We start from the raw sequence: 21,546 nt of genomic DNA, 5'->3' as shown, positions 1-21,546 counted from the left end.
CCTTCTGAGGAAAATGTTTAGGTTGACTCACTTAGCAAATTTCAAATGTAGCAATACAGTATTTTTTTTTAACTACAGCCATAATGTTGTATATTACATCCCCAGGACTTTGTATCTTATATTCATAATATTTTAATACTGGATGTTTTATTATAATCTAAAGTTTAGTTATATTACTTATATTTATATACTACTCCTGAGAAAATAAATTACAGAATAAAAAATAATTTTAGGAAATTAGGATTTGACAATATATAAATGTAATATCTCATAGAAGGTTAATGAATTTTAGTGTCACTTCAAGAATTAAGTTGCTGAGTTCCTATTTTTGGCTTTTCAGAGCCAAACAGTTTGGTGGCAACATAGATTAGTGAAGTCCAACACATTTGGGTATGAATCCCAATTCTGTGTGATTAATGGCAAATAATATCTTAACTAATCATCCTTCTAATTGTAATCACTATCCCATTTGGTTAGAGGTTTGTGACCTTGGGCAAATCAAAGAACCATTTCTCTGGGTATTGATTTCTTATCTGTAAGGAAAGGTGTGAAAACTGGAGATAATACAAACATTGCTTAACAATACATGGCATATAGTAGATATTTATTAAATGGCAGCTATAATTATTATAGAAAAACATTTTTCAATGTTTTTAAAATGTGAAAAGTGGGAAAAGAGGGGAAGGATGGATTACCCGCCTTCTGTGTACAGGCATGAAAGATTTCTGATGATTCAACCTCGGGTGAGTTGGTGAATAGTGTTGGAAGGAAGAAAGGAGAAACAAGAAGGGACATCTAAGGTATTTTTTGTCTTTTATGCAGTAGAAATCCCTCCGTTACAAAGTCTCCAGTATATTATAAACTTTCTTCTCAGTTAAATTTCAGTTATAAAGAAGATCTTAATAAGCTGCTGCTGCTGCTGCTGCTAAGTCGCTTCAGTCGTGTCCGACTCTATGCGACCCCATAGACGGCAGCCCACCAGGCTCCACCATCCCTGGGATTCTCCAGGCAAGAATACTGGAGTGGGTTGCCATTTCCTTCTCCAGTGCATGAATGAGAAAAGTGAAAGTGAAGTCGCTCAGTCGTGTCTGACTCTTAGCGACCCCATGGACTGTAGCCTACCAGGCTCCTCCGTCCATGGGATTTTCCAGGCAAGAGTACTGGAGTGGGGTGCCATTGCCTTCTCCATCTTAATAAGCACTAAACTCTAAAAGAAAAATCCTTTCTTCTCAAGAACTTGTTCTCATATGAAGAATGCATTACTTCCTTGTACTATGCTTAAACGTTTGTACTGAAACATTCATCAAAGATAGCATATGGTAGTGCTTATTTCACTGATTACCTATCTACATTATCAAAAGAACTTTTCTCTTGACTACCATTGTATAAGAGCCTGATTACTGAATTTAATCTTAAGAAGATCTTAGAAGAGTACTGAACTGGTTCCAATTCAATATGCTCTTTGCTTAGTTACCTGGCAACCATCCCAATGCTTAGAGAATCTAGAAACTGTTGAAATCAGTGTGGTGTAGTTCTTACGCACTTTGGCTCCATTGTCAGATGGGTCCAGGTTCAAACTGTCTTTACTATATTTTAGCTGTGTGACCTTGAAAAAGTCACTTACAGGTTTCTGCTTCAGCTTCCTCATCTGCAATAGGGGTAATTATAATGCTTCTCAGAGATTTTCTGATGATTAAATAAGAATGTGAGTAAAGAACTTAGTGTGTATATGCTATGTAGTTAGTTCTCAAAAATATTACTGTTCTCTGGTGAAAGGAGCAGATAGTCGGAAAAGGAAAAAACATGAAGAAAATAGGCTTAGGAAGCACTGGGGGAAATATATTCAGTCAAATACAGATTTAAAAAAACATTTATTCTTTCCATTGACTATCAATGCAATGTGACACAAACATCAACGTATGTGAAAAAAAAGCACAGAGGAAAATTATATTTACATAAATCCATTGCTGAATCTAAAATCTTAGCATAAGTTTAAAATTTTAAAACATGTAAAAATTTTAGAAGAACCCTAAGGGAGCTCTAAAATAAACAATCTAAGGATTTAAAAATAATACATCAAAGGGAGAAAGGCAACTAGGGAAGCAGCTTAATGATCACGATACAAAAAACACGCTCACGGATGAAAAGAGGCTATCAATTCACCCAGTTAAAAATAAATGGAGACATGGAGGCAGGAATGTGCATAAAGTTGGTTAATAACCCTGGCCTGATAGGGCCAAGATGTGTGTTTTGGGGAATAGAGGTACATAGGGTAGGATAGTTGAATTGGCATCATGCTGAGGACCTTGACAAAAAGATAGCTCTGTTTAAATTTACTTAGTAGAAGATAGGAACTATGTTTCTGACCTCAATATTATTAAGTTGGGAATAAAAAACAGATAAGACTTCATAGATTTGGAAATTAAAAGGCATACTTCTAAATAATTCATGAGACAAATTATAAATAAAAATAAAAATTTAAAAATACTTAAAGTGGAATAATAATGAAAACACGATATAGTTTGTGAGTTGCAACTAAAATAGTACTTTGAGGAATATTTACAACTGTAAATACTTGTATCAGAAAAGAGATAAGATGGGAAATTAAGAAACAAAGTGAGAAGGAGAGGAAGTTCGAATGAAAAGAAGAACTAACTCAAAACTGAAGGGAGAAATAATAAAAATCAAGAACTGATAACATAGGAAACAAAAATATGACAGAGGATAATAAAACCAAATGTTGTTTTTTATAAAAGACTATTAAAACAGATAATCCTTTGGTATAATTACTTACAAAAGAGGATATGAATGCTTGAATGAAATGATATGAATGGATATGAATGATATGAATGAAAAGGGGTAATAACTAGAGATACAGCAGAGATTACAAAGATGATTAAAACCACTATAAATCCTTTATATCAATAAATTTGAAAACGTAGATGAAATGCATAATTTCCTAAAAAAAAAAAAAACTTACCAAATTATTTCAAGGGAAAAAAACTATATTTACTCAAAAACAAAACAACCCAATTAGACCTATAGTGCAAATGCATATTAGGGTCATATTTATCATTTCAAGTAATTATTTTAGTCAACATTTAGCTGATAGTTTGGGTTTGCCTTGGATTGAGTTGGGTCTGCTTGCTGTACTATCCACCATTTCTAATAGCCTTGGCTTTTTCTACACTACACTAGAGTCTCTTTCCAGGTTTCCAAGAACTGTTGCAAAGGGTGTATATAGTTGGAATATAGCAATATTCTTTTCTCATTTGATTTTTGACAGGGTTCTAATTGAGAACCACTGATCCAGACCTTTAGAATTATCATGACATTCATGTCAATATATGGCAAAAACTAAAAAAAAAAAAAAAAAAAAAAAAAAAAAGAATTATCATGACATTTATCTCTTAATTTGTATTTGTAGAGAGAGGCATTAAGATAAATTAAATTACATTTTTTAAATCTGCAATGTTTAAATTAACTTTGCCCACACAGTTTGCTCCATAGTTGAAATTTCAAAATATATCTTTGGTGGTAATTTGTCCTTTTGCAGATTATAAATAAAGACAGGATTAAGAGAAATACACGAGGCTCTCTTGAACAGTATGAGCAAGTCAATCTTGACTGTGTCTTTTAATTAGGATGTGGATACCTGGGTGACCATGCCTTTCATAATCTATTCATCATCTTTGAGATTTACCACTTTGGTCAAACCATTTCACTTAATACTAAAGCTTATTTTGTACCTCTTAAGATTTTATTTTTCAATTATGGGTTTAAAAAAGAGGGGAAACAGAGAAGATAAAAACAAACTTTCATTGGGCACCTACTGGATGTCAGGCTTTATGTAATTCATCTAAATCCTGAAGTAGATGGAATTACTATCTCTTAACAGATAGAAGGAACTCAACCAACATAAAAATTAACAACTTTTCTCAGGATCACTTAACTGATTAATTAGGTAATTAATTAGGTAACTAGTAACTGTCAGAGCACAGGATTCAAACTCATTCTCGGTTGCTTGACTCCAGGCTTCTTTTGCTGTACTATTAACACTTAAAACACACACTAGAGACTGCAGTACATTTACACACACACACACACACACACACACACACACACACCCAGTAACAGAATGGTTTCTTTAATCAATCTTGATTATGAAAGTGAAGACTTAATTAGGATTAACCATGGCAAAGGAGACAAATACAGTCTGCTCTCACAGAACAATTTACATTCTAGTGGAAAATGTGTGCTGTGAGAATATACAGCAGGGGAGCTAATCCAGAGTGAGGTCTGCTTGATCAAAGGTGTTTTACTCCATACTATTTGCCACATACAATCCCACCAATGGTGGGATTTTTCAAAAAACTAAACATTCAACTACCATATGACCCAGCAATCCCACTACTGGGCATATACTTGGAGAAAACCATAACTCAAAAGGACACATGTACCCCAATGTTCATTGCAGCACTGTTTACAGTACCCAGAACATGGAAACAATCTAAATGTCCAATGACAGGTGAATGAATAAAGAAGATGTGGTACATATATACAATGGAATATTACTCAGCCATAAAAGGAGTGAAATAGGATCATTTGTAGAGATGTGGATGGATCTGGAGTCTGTCATACAGAGTGAAGTAAGTCAGAAAGAGAAAAATATTGTATATTAATGCATATATGTGGAATCTAGAAAAATGGTACTGATGAACCTATTTTCAAGGCAGAAATAGAGATGCAGATATAGAGAATGGACATGTGGACACAGGAGCGGGAGGAGAGAGTGACTTGAATTGGGAGATTGGGATTGACATATACACCCTATCGTGTGTAAAATAGGTAGCTAGTGGGAAGCTGCTATAAAGCACAGGGAGCTCAGCTCAGTGCTCTCTGATGACCTAGAGAGGTGGGATGGGAGGGGTGGAAGGGAGGCTCAAGAGGGATGAGATTTATGTATGAATATGGCTGATTCAGTTCATTACACAGCAGAAGTTAACATAACATTGTAAAACAATTATATTCCAATAAAAAGCTAATTTACTTATTTTATAGGATCATGTAGCACTTTGCAAAAAGTGGTTCAAGGGAAAGAATAGTTGAACTGTAGGGGTACTTATAAATTGATGAACTTTCTAACATTTTATTTAATGTACCTTAAATATTTATGATAGGGCTTCCCAGCTGTCCCAGTGGTAAAGAATCCACTTGTCAAGCAGGAGACTCAGGTTTGATCCCAGGATCAGTAATCCCCTGGAGGAGAAAATGGCAACCCACTCCAGTATTCTTGCTAGATAGTTCCATGGACATGAGCCTGGTGGCTATATCCATGGGGTCACAAAGAGTCAGACATGACCAAGCGACTGAGCACGCATGCAAATACTTATGATAGGACTTTTGATACAAGTATACAACGAGAATTACATTCCAATTTTAGAATACTATCTAAGCAGAACCAAGGTTCTGTGGTTTTACAGAGATTAGAGAACATTATCAAATTTTTTTCTTGCACCTCTAGAATTTAATTTTTATTCCTATGCCAAGAATTTCAAGTTAAATGCCCAAAGGGATCACTAGAGAATCTTAGTTCTTAGTCTACATAGTCTTAATCTTGAGTAGGTGCCATTTCTATTCTGTTAAAATGCAATTAAGGAAGGTTAAAATTACTATTGGTTTAAGGTAAAACTATGTGTCACATGTGGACTTGATTCCAAAATGCAGTATGGGCCTCTTGGCCTGTTGATTTTGATAACAAAATGCTTCAACTATTAATTTACTACCATCCCTTGTGTCTATTAAGTGAAATCTGCTATGTAGATTCTACAAATTTCATACAGTAAATTTATATCTACTATAATAAGATACAGAAATGTTGGACCTCAAATGGTCTACCATGCACTTTAAAAGATAGCCTGAATAATCAGTTGAAAGGCTTTCTCCAGCTTTAATCTTATATTTAGAAGGTAGACCTAAAGGCAATCATCTATGGGAGTGGATGGAAGGTGCTAGATGATTATTAATTGGAGGGAGGAAGAATGCTGACCTGTAAAAAAAAAATGCATGTCTAAGCACCTTTTCATACCTCCTGGAAATTGCCTGATCCTGGCTCAATTCCCAGCTCTGGCATATATAATTTTCATTTGAAAAATAATGGCTTACAAAAATGAGAAAAACATATCAGTCATTATATAAAAGGGAGTCAATACAATTTTTCTTAAATGTAGATTTTGGTAAAATATGAATTTATCTGTTTTGAAGGAGGAAAATGTGTATTTTGTTGGTTCTGTTACATAGTTTTTCTTAATTTTATTATATATATTTTAATGGGAAACCAATAGTAATTACGTGAAGAGCATAGCTCTCATTTTAAGTGTCACATGAAACAAATGTAGGAAAAAATAAGCATAAATGATTTTTAAAACTGCTTTATTTGTTTATTTTTAAAAAATTTCCCCAGCTTGTTTTATTTTTTATTTCTGTTTTAAAAAATTTTTATTGGAGTATAGTTGATTTACAATGTTGTTAGTTTCATGTGTACAGAAAAGTGAAAAACTGCTTTAATATTGTTTTAAAAGGCACTTATTTTTTTAAAAAGCAATAAGTGAAACTTGAATCTTAATGTTGAGGAAAATATGATCATAAAATGAATATTACATTTTTAAATTCAATAAGTGAAAGTAGCTCAGTCGTGTCCAACTCCTTGCAACCCCATGGACTATACAGTCCATGGAATTCTCTAGGCCAGAATACTGGAGTGGGTAGCCTTCCCTTCTCCAGGGGATCTTCCCAACCCAGGAATTGAACTTCGCATTGCAGGAGGATTCTTCACCAGCTGAGCCACAAGGGAAGCCCAAGAATACTGGAGTGGGTAGCCTATCCCTTCCCCAGCAGATCCCTAACCAGGAATCGAACCAGGGTCTCCTGCACTGCAGGCAGATTCTTTACCAACTGAGCTATCAGGGAAGCCCTTAAAATTCAATAAAGTATAGATATATTAAAGACAACCTGACATTCCTTGGTGGTGTAGTGGTAGGATTTGGTGTTCTCACCACTGCGGCCCAGGTTTGATTTCTGGTCAGGGAAACCTTTCTTCTATGGGCTTCCCTGGTTGCTCATCAGTAAAGAATCCACTTGCCAATGCAGGAGGCTCTGGTTTGATCCCTGGGTCGGGATGATCCCTTGGAGAAGGAAATGGCAACCCATTCCAATATTCTGCCTGGGAAATCCCATGAACAGAGGAACCTGGCAGGCTACAGTCACTGGGGTCGCAAAGAGTAGAACACGAATTAACAACTAAACAACAACAACAATTTTAAAGATATTTCTATATGTGATTGAATTATATATTATTGCTGACTTGGTCCACAATAATCACCAAGATTTGTCCTTAGCAAACAAATAACTACTGAGTCTTCAAGGTGTTTCGGAGAAGGCAATGGCACCCCACTCCAGTACTCTTGCCTGGAAAATCCCATGGACGGAGGAGCCTGGTAGGCTGCCGTCTATGGGGTCGCACAGAGTCGGACACGACTGAAGTGACTTAGCAGCAGCAGCAGCAGCTTCAAGGTTTTTATCATGCTGCTGGTTATACAGATGTGATGAATGGATGAACTGACCTCATCATTCAGGTATGTCTATCCTGTCCACCATGTTGTAACAAGGAGCAGGTGGGGGATTCCCCATCTAGATGAGTCTATCTCATCTCTGGCCCATATTTCTGTAGCTCACATATTTACAGGCCTATTTGACACTCAAATAGACTTATCATTGTTTATCTCAAAGGCACTTCAAACTCCATGGGTCTAAACTGAATGGACTTTTGTAACTCAGTGAAGCTATGAGCCATGCTGTGCAGGGCCACCCAAGACTGACAGGTCATGGTGGAGAGTTCTGACAAAATGTGGTCCACTGGAAGGGGGAAATGGCAAACTACTCCAGGACTTTTGCCTTCAGAACCCCATGAACAATATGAAAAGGCAGAAAGATGTAACACCAGAAGATGAGCCCCTTAGGTCAGAAGGTGTCCCATGTGCTGCTAGAGAAGAACAGAGGGCAATTAGCAATAGCTCCAGAAAGAATGAAGAGGACAGTCCAAATGGGAAATGACACTCAGTTGTGGATGTGTCTGGTGGTGAAAGTAAAGCCCAATGCTGTAGAGAACAGTATTGCATAGGAATCTGAAATGTTAGGTCCGTGAAGCAAGGTAAACTGGATGTGGTCGAGCAGGAGATGGCAAGGGTGAACATCAACATCTTAGGAATCAGTGAACTAAAATCAATGAGAATGGGTGAATTTAATTCAGATGACCATTATATCTACTACTGGGGGTAAGAATCCCTTAGAAGAAATAGAGTAGCTCTCATAGTCAACAGAAGAGTCTGCAACACAGTACTTGGATGTAATCTCAAAAATGACAAAATGATTTCGGTTCTTTTCCAAGGCAAACCATTCAACATCACGGCAATCCAAGTCTATACCCCAATCACTGGTGCTGAAGAAGCTGAATGATTTTATGAAGACCTATAAGACCTTCTAGAACTAACACCAAAAAGAGATGTCCTTTCCATCATAGGGGAGTGGAATGCAAAAGTAGGAAGTCAAGAGATACCTGGAGGAACAGGCAAGTTTGTCTTTGGAGTGCAAAATAAAGCAGAGCTAAGGCTAACAGAGTTTTGACAAGAAAACACACTTATAGCAAACATTGTCTTACAACAACACAAGCGACAACTCTACACATGGACATCACCAGATGGTCAATACTGAATCAGATTGATTATATTCTTTGCAGCTGAAGATGGAGAAGCTCTGTACAGTCAGCAAAAACAAGACCAGGAGCTTACTGTGGCTCAGATCATGAGCTCCTTCTTGCAAAATTCAGGCTTAAATTGAAGAAAATAGGGAAAATCACTAGGCAACTCAGGTATGACCTAAACAAAATCCCTTTTGATTATACAGTGGAGGTGATGAATAGATTCAAGGGATTAGATCTGTTAGACAGAGTGTCTGAAGAACTATGGGCAGAAGTTCACAACACTGTACAGGATGTGGTGACCAAAACCATCCCAAAGAAAGAGAAATGCAAGAAGGCAAAGTGGTTTCCTGAGGAGGCTTTACAATAGCTGAGAAAAAAAGAGAAGTGAAAGGCAAAGGAGAAAAGGAAAGATACACCCAACTGAATACAGGGTTCCAGAGAATGGCAAGGAGAGATAAGCAGGCCTTCTTAAATAAACAATGCAAAGAAATAGAATAAAACAATAGAGTTGGAAAGACTAAAGATGTCTTCAACAAAATTGGAGATATCAAGGGAACATTTCATGTAAGGATGGACACGATAAGGGACAGAAATGGTAATAACCTAACAGAAACAGAAGAGATATGAAGAGGTGGCAAGGACACAGAGAAGAACTACACAAAAATGGTCTTAATGACCTGGATAATGATGATGGTATGGTCGTGGACCTAGAGCCAGACATTCTGGAGTATGAGGTCAAGTGGGCCTTAGGAAGCATTACTACAAACAAAGCTAGTGGAAGTGACAAAATTTCAGCTGAACTGTTTCAAATCCTAAAAGATGATGCTGTTAAAGTGCTGCATTCAATATGCCACCAAATTTGGAAAACTCAGCAGTGGCCACAGGACTGGAAAAGGTCAGTTTTCATTCCAATCCCAAAGAAGGGCAATGCCAAAGAATGTTCCAACTACTATACAATTGCTCTCATTTCACATGCTAGCAAGTTTATGCTCAAAATCCTTCAAACTAAGTTTCAGTAGTACGTGAACCAAGAACTTCCAGATGTATAAGCTAGTTTAGAAATGGCAGAGTAGAGATCAAATTGCCAACATTAGTTGATGCATAGAAAAAGCAAGAGAATTCCAGAAAAACATCTACTTATGCTTCATTGTCTATGCTAAAGTCTTTGACTATGTGGATCACAAGTTGTGGAAAATTCTTAAAGTGATGGCAATACCAAGCTACCTTATCTGTCTCTTGAGAAATGTGTATGCAGGTCAAGAAGCAACAGTCAGAACCAGGCATGGAACAATGGACTGGTTAAAAATTAGGAAAGGAGCATGACAAGGTTGTATATTGTCACCTTGCTTATTTAACTTCTATGCAGAGTACATCATGAGAAATGCCGGGCTGTATGAATCACAAGTTGGAATCAAGATTGCCAGGGGAAATATTAACAACCTCAGATATGCAGATGATACCATTCTAATCGCAGAAAGCAAAGAGGAACTAAAGAACCTCTTGATGAGAGTGAAAGAGGAAAGTGAAAACACTGGCTTAAAACTCAACATTCGAAAACTAAGATCATGGCATCTGGTCCTATCACTTCATGGTAAGTAGAAGGGGGAAAAGTGGAAACAGTGATAAAATTTATTATCTTGGGCTCCAAAATCACTGTGGACAGTGACTACAGACATGAAACTAAAAGTCGTTTGCTCCCTGGAAGGAAAGCTATGACAAATATAGACAGTATATTAAAAGGCAGAGACATCACTTTGCCGGTTAAGGTCTATATAGTCAAAGATATGGTTTCTCCAGTAGTCATGTATACATGCGTGATTTGTACCATAAAGAAGCTGCGTGCCAAAGAACTGATGCTTTCAAACTGTGGTGCTGGAGAAGACTCTTGAGAGTCCCTTGGTCTGCAAGGAGATCAAACCAGTCAATCCTACAGGAAATCAACCCTGAATATTCATTGGAAAGACTGATGCTGGAGCTGAAGCTCCAATACTTTGGCCACCTGATGCGAACAGTCAACTCATTGGAAAAGACCCTGTTGCTGAGAAAGATTGAAAGCAAAAGAATAGGGTGGCAGAGGATGAGATGGTTACATAGCATCACTGACTCAATGAACAAGAATTTGAGCAAACTCCTGGAGATAGTAAAGGACAGGGAAGCCTGGTGTGCTGCAGTCCATGGGGTCACAAAGAGTCAGACATGATTTAACGACTGAACAACAACCCTTTCCCCCTCCCTGCAAAACTGCAACAACCTGATCTTTATTTAATGTTCCCTGTTACATTGAATGGCACCATCTATCATGTTCTGCAAGACAGGATACCATGATACTATCTTCGATACCTTGCTATGCCTCACTGTCCATATTCAATACACAATTCAAGTCCTAATTATTTTTCTTCCTAAGTATATCTCTTAAATCCATCTACTTTTTCCTAATACAAGCTATCATCACCTCCCAACTGAATAATTGCACTGGCTTTCACTCTGGTTTCCTTACTTCTGGCCACTTTCAACCTATTCTCCTAAATTTTTTCAAATAAATCTGTTATTATCCTCCCCCCAATTGAAACCCTACAATGGCTTCTTATTGTTTAAGTACTATGGCCTAAGTTTTCCATCAGCACACTGGCCATTCAGCTTCAGACAGGCACTAAGTTGTTTCTGCTCTCCAGAATGTCCTCTTAATGTTCCCTCCACCCCATCTCTGGCCTAATTAAAGCCCATTCTTCCTTCAAATCTCAGCTGAATCTTTGCAGAAATTCTGCAAAGAAATTTCCCGACTCTGTTGATTGGATCAATAATGCCTGATTAGATCTTCTCCTAACATCACATATAATTCTTTCATAAGTATCTCTCTCACTGATTAGATTACAAGTGTCAGATAAGGGCAGAGTTTGTAACTTTAATGCTTGTTTTTTTGTTGTTGTTCATCCTTGTACTCCTGTGTCTAGCACAATGCTAGACTAACAGAGATTCTCAACAAATATTTGTCAAATGAACCTTGCACAATTTTTTCCAAATCGGATTCTCCTACCTTTTGACTCTGGAACTCACCCTCCTGTTGATGGCTTTGTCTGACCTTTCATGCCTGAGCTGGACACTGCCTCTTCAGTTTCGGCCCTTACCTTGCCTACATCTTTTTATAAGGGTACAAAGTTTTCAGCTGCTTTTGGCAAACATTCTGTAAATTTCAACTTGGCCCCATGACCCCACATTTCAGTGTATGGCCCTCACCTATATTAATGTATGAATCAAGATGCATATAATGTCCAGTTCAACTTCACACATAAAGACTAATTTCTATACCTACACCAACAACTACATCATATCTGTTTGGAACATTTATGGCCAACAGTGATTTTTTTTTCTCTTTTGGCCATACCATGTGGCTTGTAGCATCTCAGTTCTTCAACTGGGCCACAGCAATGAAAATGTAAACTCCTAACTACCAGACTGCCAGGGAATTCCCTATTATTTCATATTACCTTTTAAATGTATCTTATACGTTATCTTTTTTCTTTCTGTTTTTACTTACTCATTGTTCTAAAAATTTCTCCTTTATAATAAAAGTTTCAAAGTTTAGATAAATTGTAACTTTTTTCAAATAAATTACTGAATTAGTGCTACGATGAAAATAAGCCATTTTCTTTCTTAAAAAGTTATTTAACAGATTTTTATCTCAACAATAAAATCAATTGTTGGTAAACTGATTTTTGAACAATATTTTTTGGTTTTGTAAGAAAGAATTACTATAGTTAGGTGAATTTGTTTGTCTCATACATCGATGGCTCTAAAGTAGCTATCCGGGTATGGCAGTAAGGAATGACACAAACGTTTAGGAATGTGATTGGAGTTTGGGTGAAAGATACATGCTTCTAGGAATTTGCTTCCTTTTTTTATAGCCAAGTCTATCTCTGTACCTAAGTTCTAGTATATATTGTCTTGTCCCATGTGTTCAAGTTTTTGTCTTGTGTCTTTGTCCAGTATCTCAGACAGTTGAGGACAGTGACCTTGACTTATTTTCTAGTCCTGATGCTGCACTGCAATTCCCATATCAAGGTTTCTCTTACACGCTGTTGAACCTTGGCACCATGACCTTAAATTTCTATCTACTGCCTTTTCCTGGTGTCAGTTCCTTCAGAGAACAGATAATGCTCATTGACTGTGACTTTATTCTGTGGCTTACAGACTGTATTTCCACTCTGGTCTGTTGCTTGGACATCGTTTTTTTGCAACTGCCTACATGTTTGTTCAGTATTTCTGAACCTGTGAGGCTCTGAGTCTTGGTCAATTCTATTTTGGGCCATCCTCTGATGAAATGAGTACCTCATAAGCTATCTAGCTCAAGGAACTGGGCTATCATGCAGGTGTCTGGTTCAGACAAGTTAAATAATCTATTTGTTCGCTCATAAGCATTTATTTGGTAGGGTAGGAGATGATCTGGTATTTGTCAGTTCCTGTGATTATAAAGTCAGGGAAGTCACGATCTTTTTCCTTAAGGAATTTAGAGCCTGCAGGAGGAACACCTCAGCTCCACCTTACCACCATGTGTCAGGAACTGTGACCAGGGAACGTACAGGGTACGAGGGGAGCACAAAGGAAGGGGCATCTGCATCAATCTGGGGAAGAGTGAGTGTAAGGAAAGACTTGCATGTGATTATTTTTGAAGTGTTTTTAAATACAAGCAGGCATTGGCTAAAGGGAGAAATGGGAGAAAGGAATTTCCAAGCAGAAGAAACTGTCGACTCAGCACAGAGGTGGCCGTGTCTCCTAGGTTCCTAGGTCTGCCTTTGATCTCAACATTTCACCAATGTGAAATGTTTTACCACATTTCATCAATATACAACTTTGTTTTATGTGTTTCTCTTTACAGACACCTTATTTAAAATAGCTTGTTGATTCACCAACATTGAACTCATAGCCAATAGCACTTATAACTCATATCTGAATCAAGCTTATCTAATGCATGTATTTTTTCCGTAAGGCACGTCACAACCTTCTTGCACTTAGGAACACTACACAGTCTTTCAGCATTTGGAGGCTATCAGTGAAATCATTTAAAGAAGTGAGAAACATGGCACTTAATAAACTACAAAAATGACACCTGTTTACAGTATGAGTTGAAACAAGAAGGCAGAACATTGTCTTGTTTAGCCTCAGCTAGGAACATGTGTGTTGGGCAACTCGAAATTTTCACTGGTCTGTGAATTACCCTCCAATGACCACAAAGATGCTACTAGTATTGATTTTGGGGTTACAAATAAACTGTTGCATAGTAAGTGAATTTGCAAATATGGAATTGTGAGTAAGAAGGACTGACTATAGCACCAACACAGTGGCTTGGGGAACTGCAAAATCTCAGAAGCCAAATAGACAAACAGCTGTATCAGGCTTTGAGAGTTTGCGTGACCACACCTCCTGGGACTAAAACACCTCAGCACAGAAAATGATAAAATGAGGAAGTAAATGTAGATACAGAAAAATTTTAACTCTCTTATCTGGCTCCAACATATTTTACCTACAGCTCTTTTTATCTTGCCTCTCGCAGAGGCAAAGGGAAAAGGTAGACTATGGTTTTGATTTCAGGTATGTTGCGATTATTTTCTGAGTGACCTGATCCACAGAATTACCCTGTTCTTCAAAAAATTCTATTTGATTAACCCTACTGGTGGCTCAGATGGTAAAGCGTCTGCCTACAATGCGGGAGACACGGGTTTGATCCCTGGGTCGGGACGATCCTCTGGAGAAGGAAATGGCAACCCACTCCAGTACTCTTGCCTGGAAAATCCCATGGATGGAGGATCCTGGTAGGCTACAGTCCACAGGGTCACAAAGAGTCGGACATGACTGAGCAACTTCACTTTCACTTTCACTGCTTAAAGGGTGTTTACTAATTTGAACAATAAGGCTTCAACGTAGCTGGAATCAAATAGTTCTGACTTTATTTAAAAAAAAATACATGATCTTCCTTGCTTTGTTCTGTGCTCAATAGTTTCATTTGATCATGTTTTACCAGGCGATAGTATGGGTCCTTGCCTAATTGTACTATAGGGCTTAAAATGCTTTTATTTTGTTCTTAAAGTGAATGTATACAGAATAGAAGAGATACAGATCTTTGAAAAAAAAGATGAGATGCATTTGGGTCATGACCTTATCCAACTCTGGGGCTGGGTCTGTCTGGGGCAATGAATTCAACCATTTGATCTCAGATATCATTTCTCACCCCAAGCATCTTTTGGTGGACTCTGTGTGTGTGTGTGTATGTGTGTTAAGTCCCTTTAGTTGTGTCTGACTCTTTGTGACCCTGTGGACTGTAGCCCACCAGGCTCCTCTGTCCATGGGAGTCTCCAGGCAAGAATACTGGAGTGGACTGCCATGCCCTCCTCCAGGGGATCTTCTCAATCCAGGGATCAAACCCGTGTCTGTCTCCTGCATTGGCAGGCAGGCAGGTTCTTAATCACTCGCACCACTTGGGAAGCCTTTGGTGGACTGTAGGTGTTTAGAAGATTAAGAAGGAAACCTTATCTGTCAACCTTAAATGTTTCTCAAGACTGAATAATGTTTGAAGACAAAGTGGTACAACAGAGGATATAAAAGAGTAATTCATATTTATGCAATCTTTTAATTATCATTTGCTACCAAAATATTTGCTTGCTACGGTGAATGCACAGTCTGCTTTTATGATTCTTCCACTTGAATTATTTGACAAATTTGCAACAACAAGAATTTAAATAAGTATTTTGTTGGTGAAGGAGAAACCCACCACTTCCTAATGGTATTCATTTTATGGAGGAAAAGGAATTTTATTATTACATGAGGGCAGGAAAGCAAAATTAAAACAAAGCCAGGTAACGCTGAGACTGAGAAAATTTTGATTTCTCTGGGAAGCCATTCCTGGGCACTTTGATACCAAAAAGGATTTTCTTTTAACTGAACTTCCTGGGCAATGATACTGAGGAAATTCCTTACATCCTTGGTTTGGCTCTACAAAACTGATTAACAATGATTCTGAGTATCCTTTCAAAGTATAAGATAATGGAGGATAACGTTAAAGGTTTCCACTTTTATGATTTGGTATCTAAAAATGCATCTTTGTGAAATTTCTTAAATTCTTCTTCTAAGCATGATATCATAGAATGATTTGCTTCTGGTTCACTGAAGTGTCATATAGCAAACTGACTTTTTTTGTTTAAGAAATAGGAATTTTGTTTTTCTTAAAAAATATTAAAATTTATTTATTTATTTTTGGCTGTGCTGGGTCTTCATTGCAGCGCGGGCTTTCCATTGCAGTGGCTTTGTTTGTGGCTGTACAGGCCCTAGGGTGTGCAGGCTTCAGCAGTTGTGGCTCCCAGGCTCTAGCGCACAGGCTCAATAGTTGTGGTGCAGAGGCTTAGTTGCTCCATGGCATGTGGGATCTTCCTGGATCAGGGATTGAACCCGTGTCTCCTGCCTTGGCAGGCAGATTCTTTACCACTGAGCCACCAGAGAAGCCTGCAAATTGACTTTTGAGGCAGACTTACCCAATAGTTAGCATTGGTGGTACACGTTGTGAGACTGAACAGATTTAAATGTTAGTTGCTCAGTCATGTCTGACTCTGCGACCCCATGGACTGTATCCTACAAGGCTCCTTTGTCCATGGAATTCTCCAGGTGAGAATACTGGAGTGGGTTGCCATTTCTTTCTTCAGGGGATCTTCCTGACCCAGGGATTGAACCCAGGTTTCCTGCATTGGAGGCAGACTCTTGACTGTCTGAGCCACCAGGGAAGCCTGATAAAGGGTATATCTTTATTGCTGATTCGCAGATGGCATCTTTTCCTTCTAAAAACCCTTAGTTTATATTCACTCACATTAAACTCTGATTCCAGATGGATGTTTATGAATATGTTATCTATATACATGCCTTAAAGTACTGCTCTGATCTTTTCTTCCCCTCCCAGAAAATGAATTATTTATAATCATTTTCATAAAGAGATAATCAGGTAAAGAGCTTTCTTAAAGGTGGCAAAACTAAAAAGCAAATTAGTTTTATGATTTCAAAGAATTAGCTGACTATTCATTTATTATAATGTTTTCAGACTACTTTAGAACCCTCATAGGAAGAATAATGGGCCAGCACAGAGCTATAAGGTTTCCTTTATGGACAGAGTAAGCCATTTAATCTTGATGGACTCAAATTGTTCTTGATTTTCTGCCATGGCTATCCATCACAGAAATAGTACTTGTGATTAATAGCACTTTTTCCACTAACCAAAGTATTTATAATGTATACCTGGAAGATATTCCAAGATGGAGGATAACATTAAAGTTTAAAAAAGTTCAACAACTGAAAAAATCAATCAATATCAGTTGGGGAGAAAAGCTATAAAGGTATTTTTAGGAGAGAGAGATAAATTTTTAGATTTTCATTAATTTTAAGGAGACTGTGAAAAAAAAAACTTTAAGAGACTTAATGGGGAATATTGTTTCCCATTTTAGAACGAAAATTAAACCAGGAATTTACTCACAAATGTATATGTTCAAAACATGTTGAAGATCTGCAAATTAAATAGATCATTATAAATGTTTTATTAGTTAAATAGAACCTCCCACTCCCATTTATTTTCTGACATCAAGCTGAAAATTTTAGAATGGTGGTGGCAGCAATGTAAAGAGAGTACTACAATCTTAAAAAAACAGTGTCATCCAAAAATAGTCTAAGTTTTAGTAATTACAAAGAGTCACAGTTCCTCCTATAATATATAGACCCATGAGGTAAAAGCAAAACTGAGAAGGGAGGGCATGTGCTAAATTGATCCTAAAGCAGATTTGCAAATAGACTAGCTTTGAAGAACATTCTTGCAAAAACTGTTGGCCTAGAAAAATTTGTCAGGTGTATATACATGCAAAAGGCTAACCAAAATGACATTATCACTGTATAGAGCATATGTTCATTCATTCGTTAACTCAATTATGCCATTATTTATTCTATCAACAAATATTTATTGAGTTTCAATAGGTAGACGAGCACCAGGGTCAAGCAAGTAGGAAATGACCTCTGCTCTCATGGAGGAAAAGAGAACTGGCATTTGTTGAGAGCAAATGATGGTCATGTGTTTTACAGATCTTATACCAACTGGATGAGGGGGATATTTTTATCACTGCTTCTTCTCTGTCTGAGGAAGCTGAGCCTTACAGGGGTTAAGAAGGCTTCTCAAGGTCATTGAGATAGTAAGTGGCAGAGTCAGACTTCCAAACCCAGCTTGTCTCCGAAGTCCACTACACTATGGTGCCTGGAATCTAGCAGGAGAGAGAGAAACGTCCACACGCAGCTATAACACAGATCATGACTTGCTCTGGGAGCACAGAGAAGGGAGCTATTCATTCGGTGGTGTCCAAGTCACCTCTGGGAAGGCTTCAGAGAGAAGGTGTATTTGAGTTGAAACTTGAAGGTAAACGTGGGACAGTATTTTAGGAAGACACACAAAAGTGCACTGCAGGTTGAAGAAAGTGTACAGCTCCACAGGGCTGGAAACACTGTTTCTCACACTTGTATTCATACCACAGTTTTGAATTTTAGGATCTTCAGCAGCATACCTGAACAATACCATGGCCATCAATCAGTGTTATAAAATGAGACTCACAGGCTTTGGAATTAGGATACAGGCTTTGAATTTAGACTCAGCCACTTTCCAGTTGTAGGAACTTTGGAAGATCATTTAAGCTTTGTTTGATTAAATGGGAATAATCATCATGAGGTTATTGTAAGGAGAGTATAAGTTGATGCATATACAGTGCTTAGCTTAGTATACATACCACATGGTACGCACTCACTAAATTGGGTGTTCTGAGTACTATATCACAATGGTATCTGAGGACATCTATTGTTGTTGTTCAGTTGCCAAGTCGTGTCCAACTCCTCACAACCCCATGGACTGCAGCATGCCAGGCCTCCCTGTCCCTCACCATCTCCTGGAGTTTGTCCAAGTTCACATCCACTGGCCTCCCCAGTGGCTCAGATGGTAAAGAGCATATCTTTAAGAGCATTCAATTATTACATGATTCTCTTAATTGTATCGCATCATACTGACTCAGCTCTCCTATATCCTCACAAAGCAGTTTCAGTAATATTCTCTTTCTGCCCTGCTGGTTTGCTGCTTGGTTAGGCCTCTTCTACTCTCAACAGATAGAGTCTTGTTTATACTGAACTGAAGAACCCACTTGACTTAATGTACAATTTGGCAGATATCACAGAATAATGTGTATGTTTAGGTTTAGCAAAAATATATTAATATTTACCCAGTTTTTATCTCAGCACATAGAGCAAAGGGTACACAGTGTGCCCTAGCCTAGTGGTTGAGAACCAACTGTACAGAGGAGGCTGCTTTTGGGGTAGGGGCTGGTGAATAGGGGAAGGAAGGAGAGTGGTAGAAGACGGTCAGGTCATGGTCAGTCTGGGAAAGAACTTGAATACCAAGCTGGAGAGTTTGGTCTCCATCCTGCAGAAAAGCCAGGGAGAAAAATGAAACCAGATATATAGACTGAAATATATCATTCCCATCCCCACTCCTGCAACTTCTATGTTGAAGCCCTAACCCTCACTGTAACTCTATTTGGAAACAGATCTTTTAGAAAGGTGGTTCAAGTTAAAAGAGGTCATAAACGTGGGGTCCTAATATAATAGGACTGATGTCCTTATAAGATGATGAAGAGACGCCAGAGCTCCTGCTATCATGTGAGGATGCAATGGGAAAGTGACCATCTATTCCAGAAGCCTGGAAATGAGGCTTCATCAGAAACCAACTCTGGAGGCACCCTGATCTCAGGCTTCCAGCCTTCAGAACCGTGAGAAAATAAAATTATGTTATTTAAGCCACCTGTTCTGTGGTATTTTGTTATGGCAACCCTAGCAGACAAATACAGTAAGAAAGCAGCATAACAGGACTTGGGTTTTAGGAAGATAACTAGTTCAGCATGGAGGATATTACTTGATTGGTCAACTCTATACATTCTTTGAAACGAAGTTCCTTTGGGAAGAGTTCTTGAATACTTAAGCTTCACTTTGATGTCCTTCAATGTGTTCCCATAGTTCTACCTGTGTATCTCTATCATAATAATGTATTATGTGCATATATCTATCATAATAATGCATTATTTAATTGGCATTCTCCCCCGCCAGATTATAAACTCCTTGAAGTCTGGGAATACATCTTTATATTCCCGGCATCTAGGATAGTACTTGGCATGTGACAGGTTCTCAGTAGATATCTGGGTATTAATTAATTAATAATAGAAGAACCCGAGGAAAAGGAAATCAGTTCTAAGACTACTAATATATAATAGTTTGTTAACAGAAAATTCACTTGTAACTCCTCAAATTGTCTTAAATTGTTTGACAAAAAATGATAAAAATTGGAAATAGTTTGCCTTTAATCTTTTATTTCTAATCCCTTCCAAAAATGAAATTAAAGTGTGCTGAAGAAGTAGAATTTTAATGATTTTTGCCTCACTGAAAATTAAGTTCTCTTCCCCCTCATTAAGTCCTGGTATAAATATACAGTATATAGTATCCCCAGGAGAGGAGAAAATGCTGACTATTTGTAATCACTTAATTTGTTTGGAGGAATCACCAAGAGTCCATAAAGGGAACTAATGTGATCAGCAAACTCAAATGCATTGTTCCATAATTTATGTAGAATTCCCAATAAGTCTTTTGCAGTTTGCCAATATATTTGGTGATTAAAGACATTAGGTCAGACAAATCCTCTATCTTTGCTTTTATAGTACAGGAACAGTTTCAGGAATGGAATTTCCCCATTAACCAAACAAAATGTTTCTATAAATCACTGTACTAATTATTGAGTTAAAGTCTGTGCCTGCAACAGGAAAAGCAAACAAGGGATGTCACCAACAAGAGACATGTTCAGTTGATTTGACAACACCAATGTGTTGAATTGTGGCCTTCAGTCAAAATGCTTCTAGATGACAGCCTCATTCCTCTGATCATTTAATTTTGACCTATTAAGACAGTCGGTTCATCAAAGAGTCAGACATGACTGAGCAACACAGCACAGCACAGCAAGACAGTCAATTCTCTTCACTTTTTCCTGTTCTTACACTATTTCTCTTTTATATGATTTAGGGCCTTATTGGATGGAAGGTGTGTGAATCCATCTTTCCCCACTTCCCTCTGATTTCATTGTTCTTATACATCCTTGGGCTTTTGCAGAGACTGAGAACTGCCAAAGTTTAATAGAATTCCTTAATCTTCAATTAAAGTTCTAATAAAGGTTTTTCAACGCTCAAGCTGATACACCAGAAGCAGAAAATTTCTATATATGTATATTAAAAAAAAGAATATTGGGATGATTTAGAAAATAATGGAGAAGGGCATGGCAACACACTCCAGGATTCTCGCCTGGAGAACTCCATGAACAGAGGAGCCTGGCAGGCTACAGTTCATGGAGTCGAAAAGAGTCAGACACGACTGAGCCACTAAAACACACACAGAAAATAATAATGAAATTTTAATGAAAATCAAATAACTTTATGAAATATTGGCCTACCTTTTGGAGATACTTTTTTTTCTCCTCGGATTCCTGAATCTTTAGGGTTTCAGCAGTGACATCTTTATTCTCTAAAGAAAACAGTCAAATTCAATCTGAAATAATTTTATCATGATTTTACAATAATGTTGATAAAAATTAAAGGTTAAAAGGTAACACATAGAGTAGGAAGGTAACATAAATGTGTACTGTCTTGAAACTTTATGGACCAGATTCATAAATAACTGGAGGCTGAATTAATTAG

General features: G+C 37.6%; 1 protein-coding gene and 1 non-coding gene across 3 annotated transcripts in view; both read right to left on the bottom strand.

The window, feature by feature from the left end:
- Positions 1-21,546, bottom strand: part of HOATZ (HOATZ cilia and flagella associated protein) — a 35,013-nt gene that overhangs the window by 9,776 nt on the left and 3,691 nt on the right. For both annotated transcript variants that reach the window (XM_081543309.1, XM_081543308.1), the window contains one exon: positions 21,303-21,373. In XM_081543309.1, the coding sequence (XP_081399435.1) occupies positions 21,303-21,373 (71 nt within the window). The remainder of the gene's footprint in view (positions 1-21,302; positions 21,374-21,546) is intronic.
- On the bottom strand, positions 6,898-6,969 carry TRNAC-GCA (transfer RNA cysteine (anticodon GCA)). The gene has a single exon. It is a non-coding gene; the product is annotated as a tRNA-Cys (tRNA).

This window comes from Giraffa tippelskirchi, chromosome 11 (genome assembly GCF_054371585.1).
Source record: "Giraffa tippelskirchi isolate mGirTip1 chromosome 11, T2T-mGirTip1v1.2.pri, whole genome shotgun sequence".
Taxonomy (NCBI): Eukaryota; Metazoa; Chordata; class Mammalia; order Artiodactyla; family Giraffidae; genus Giraffa; species Giraffa tippelskirchi.
Note: the sequence above shows the minus strand (reverse complement) of the source record. Positions and strands in the feature narration are given on the sequence as shown.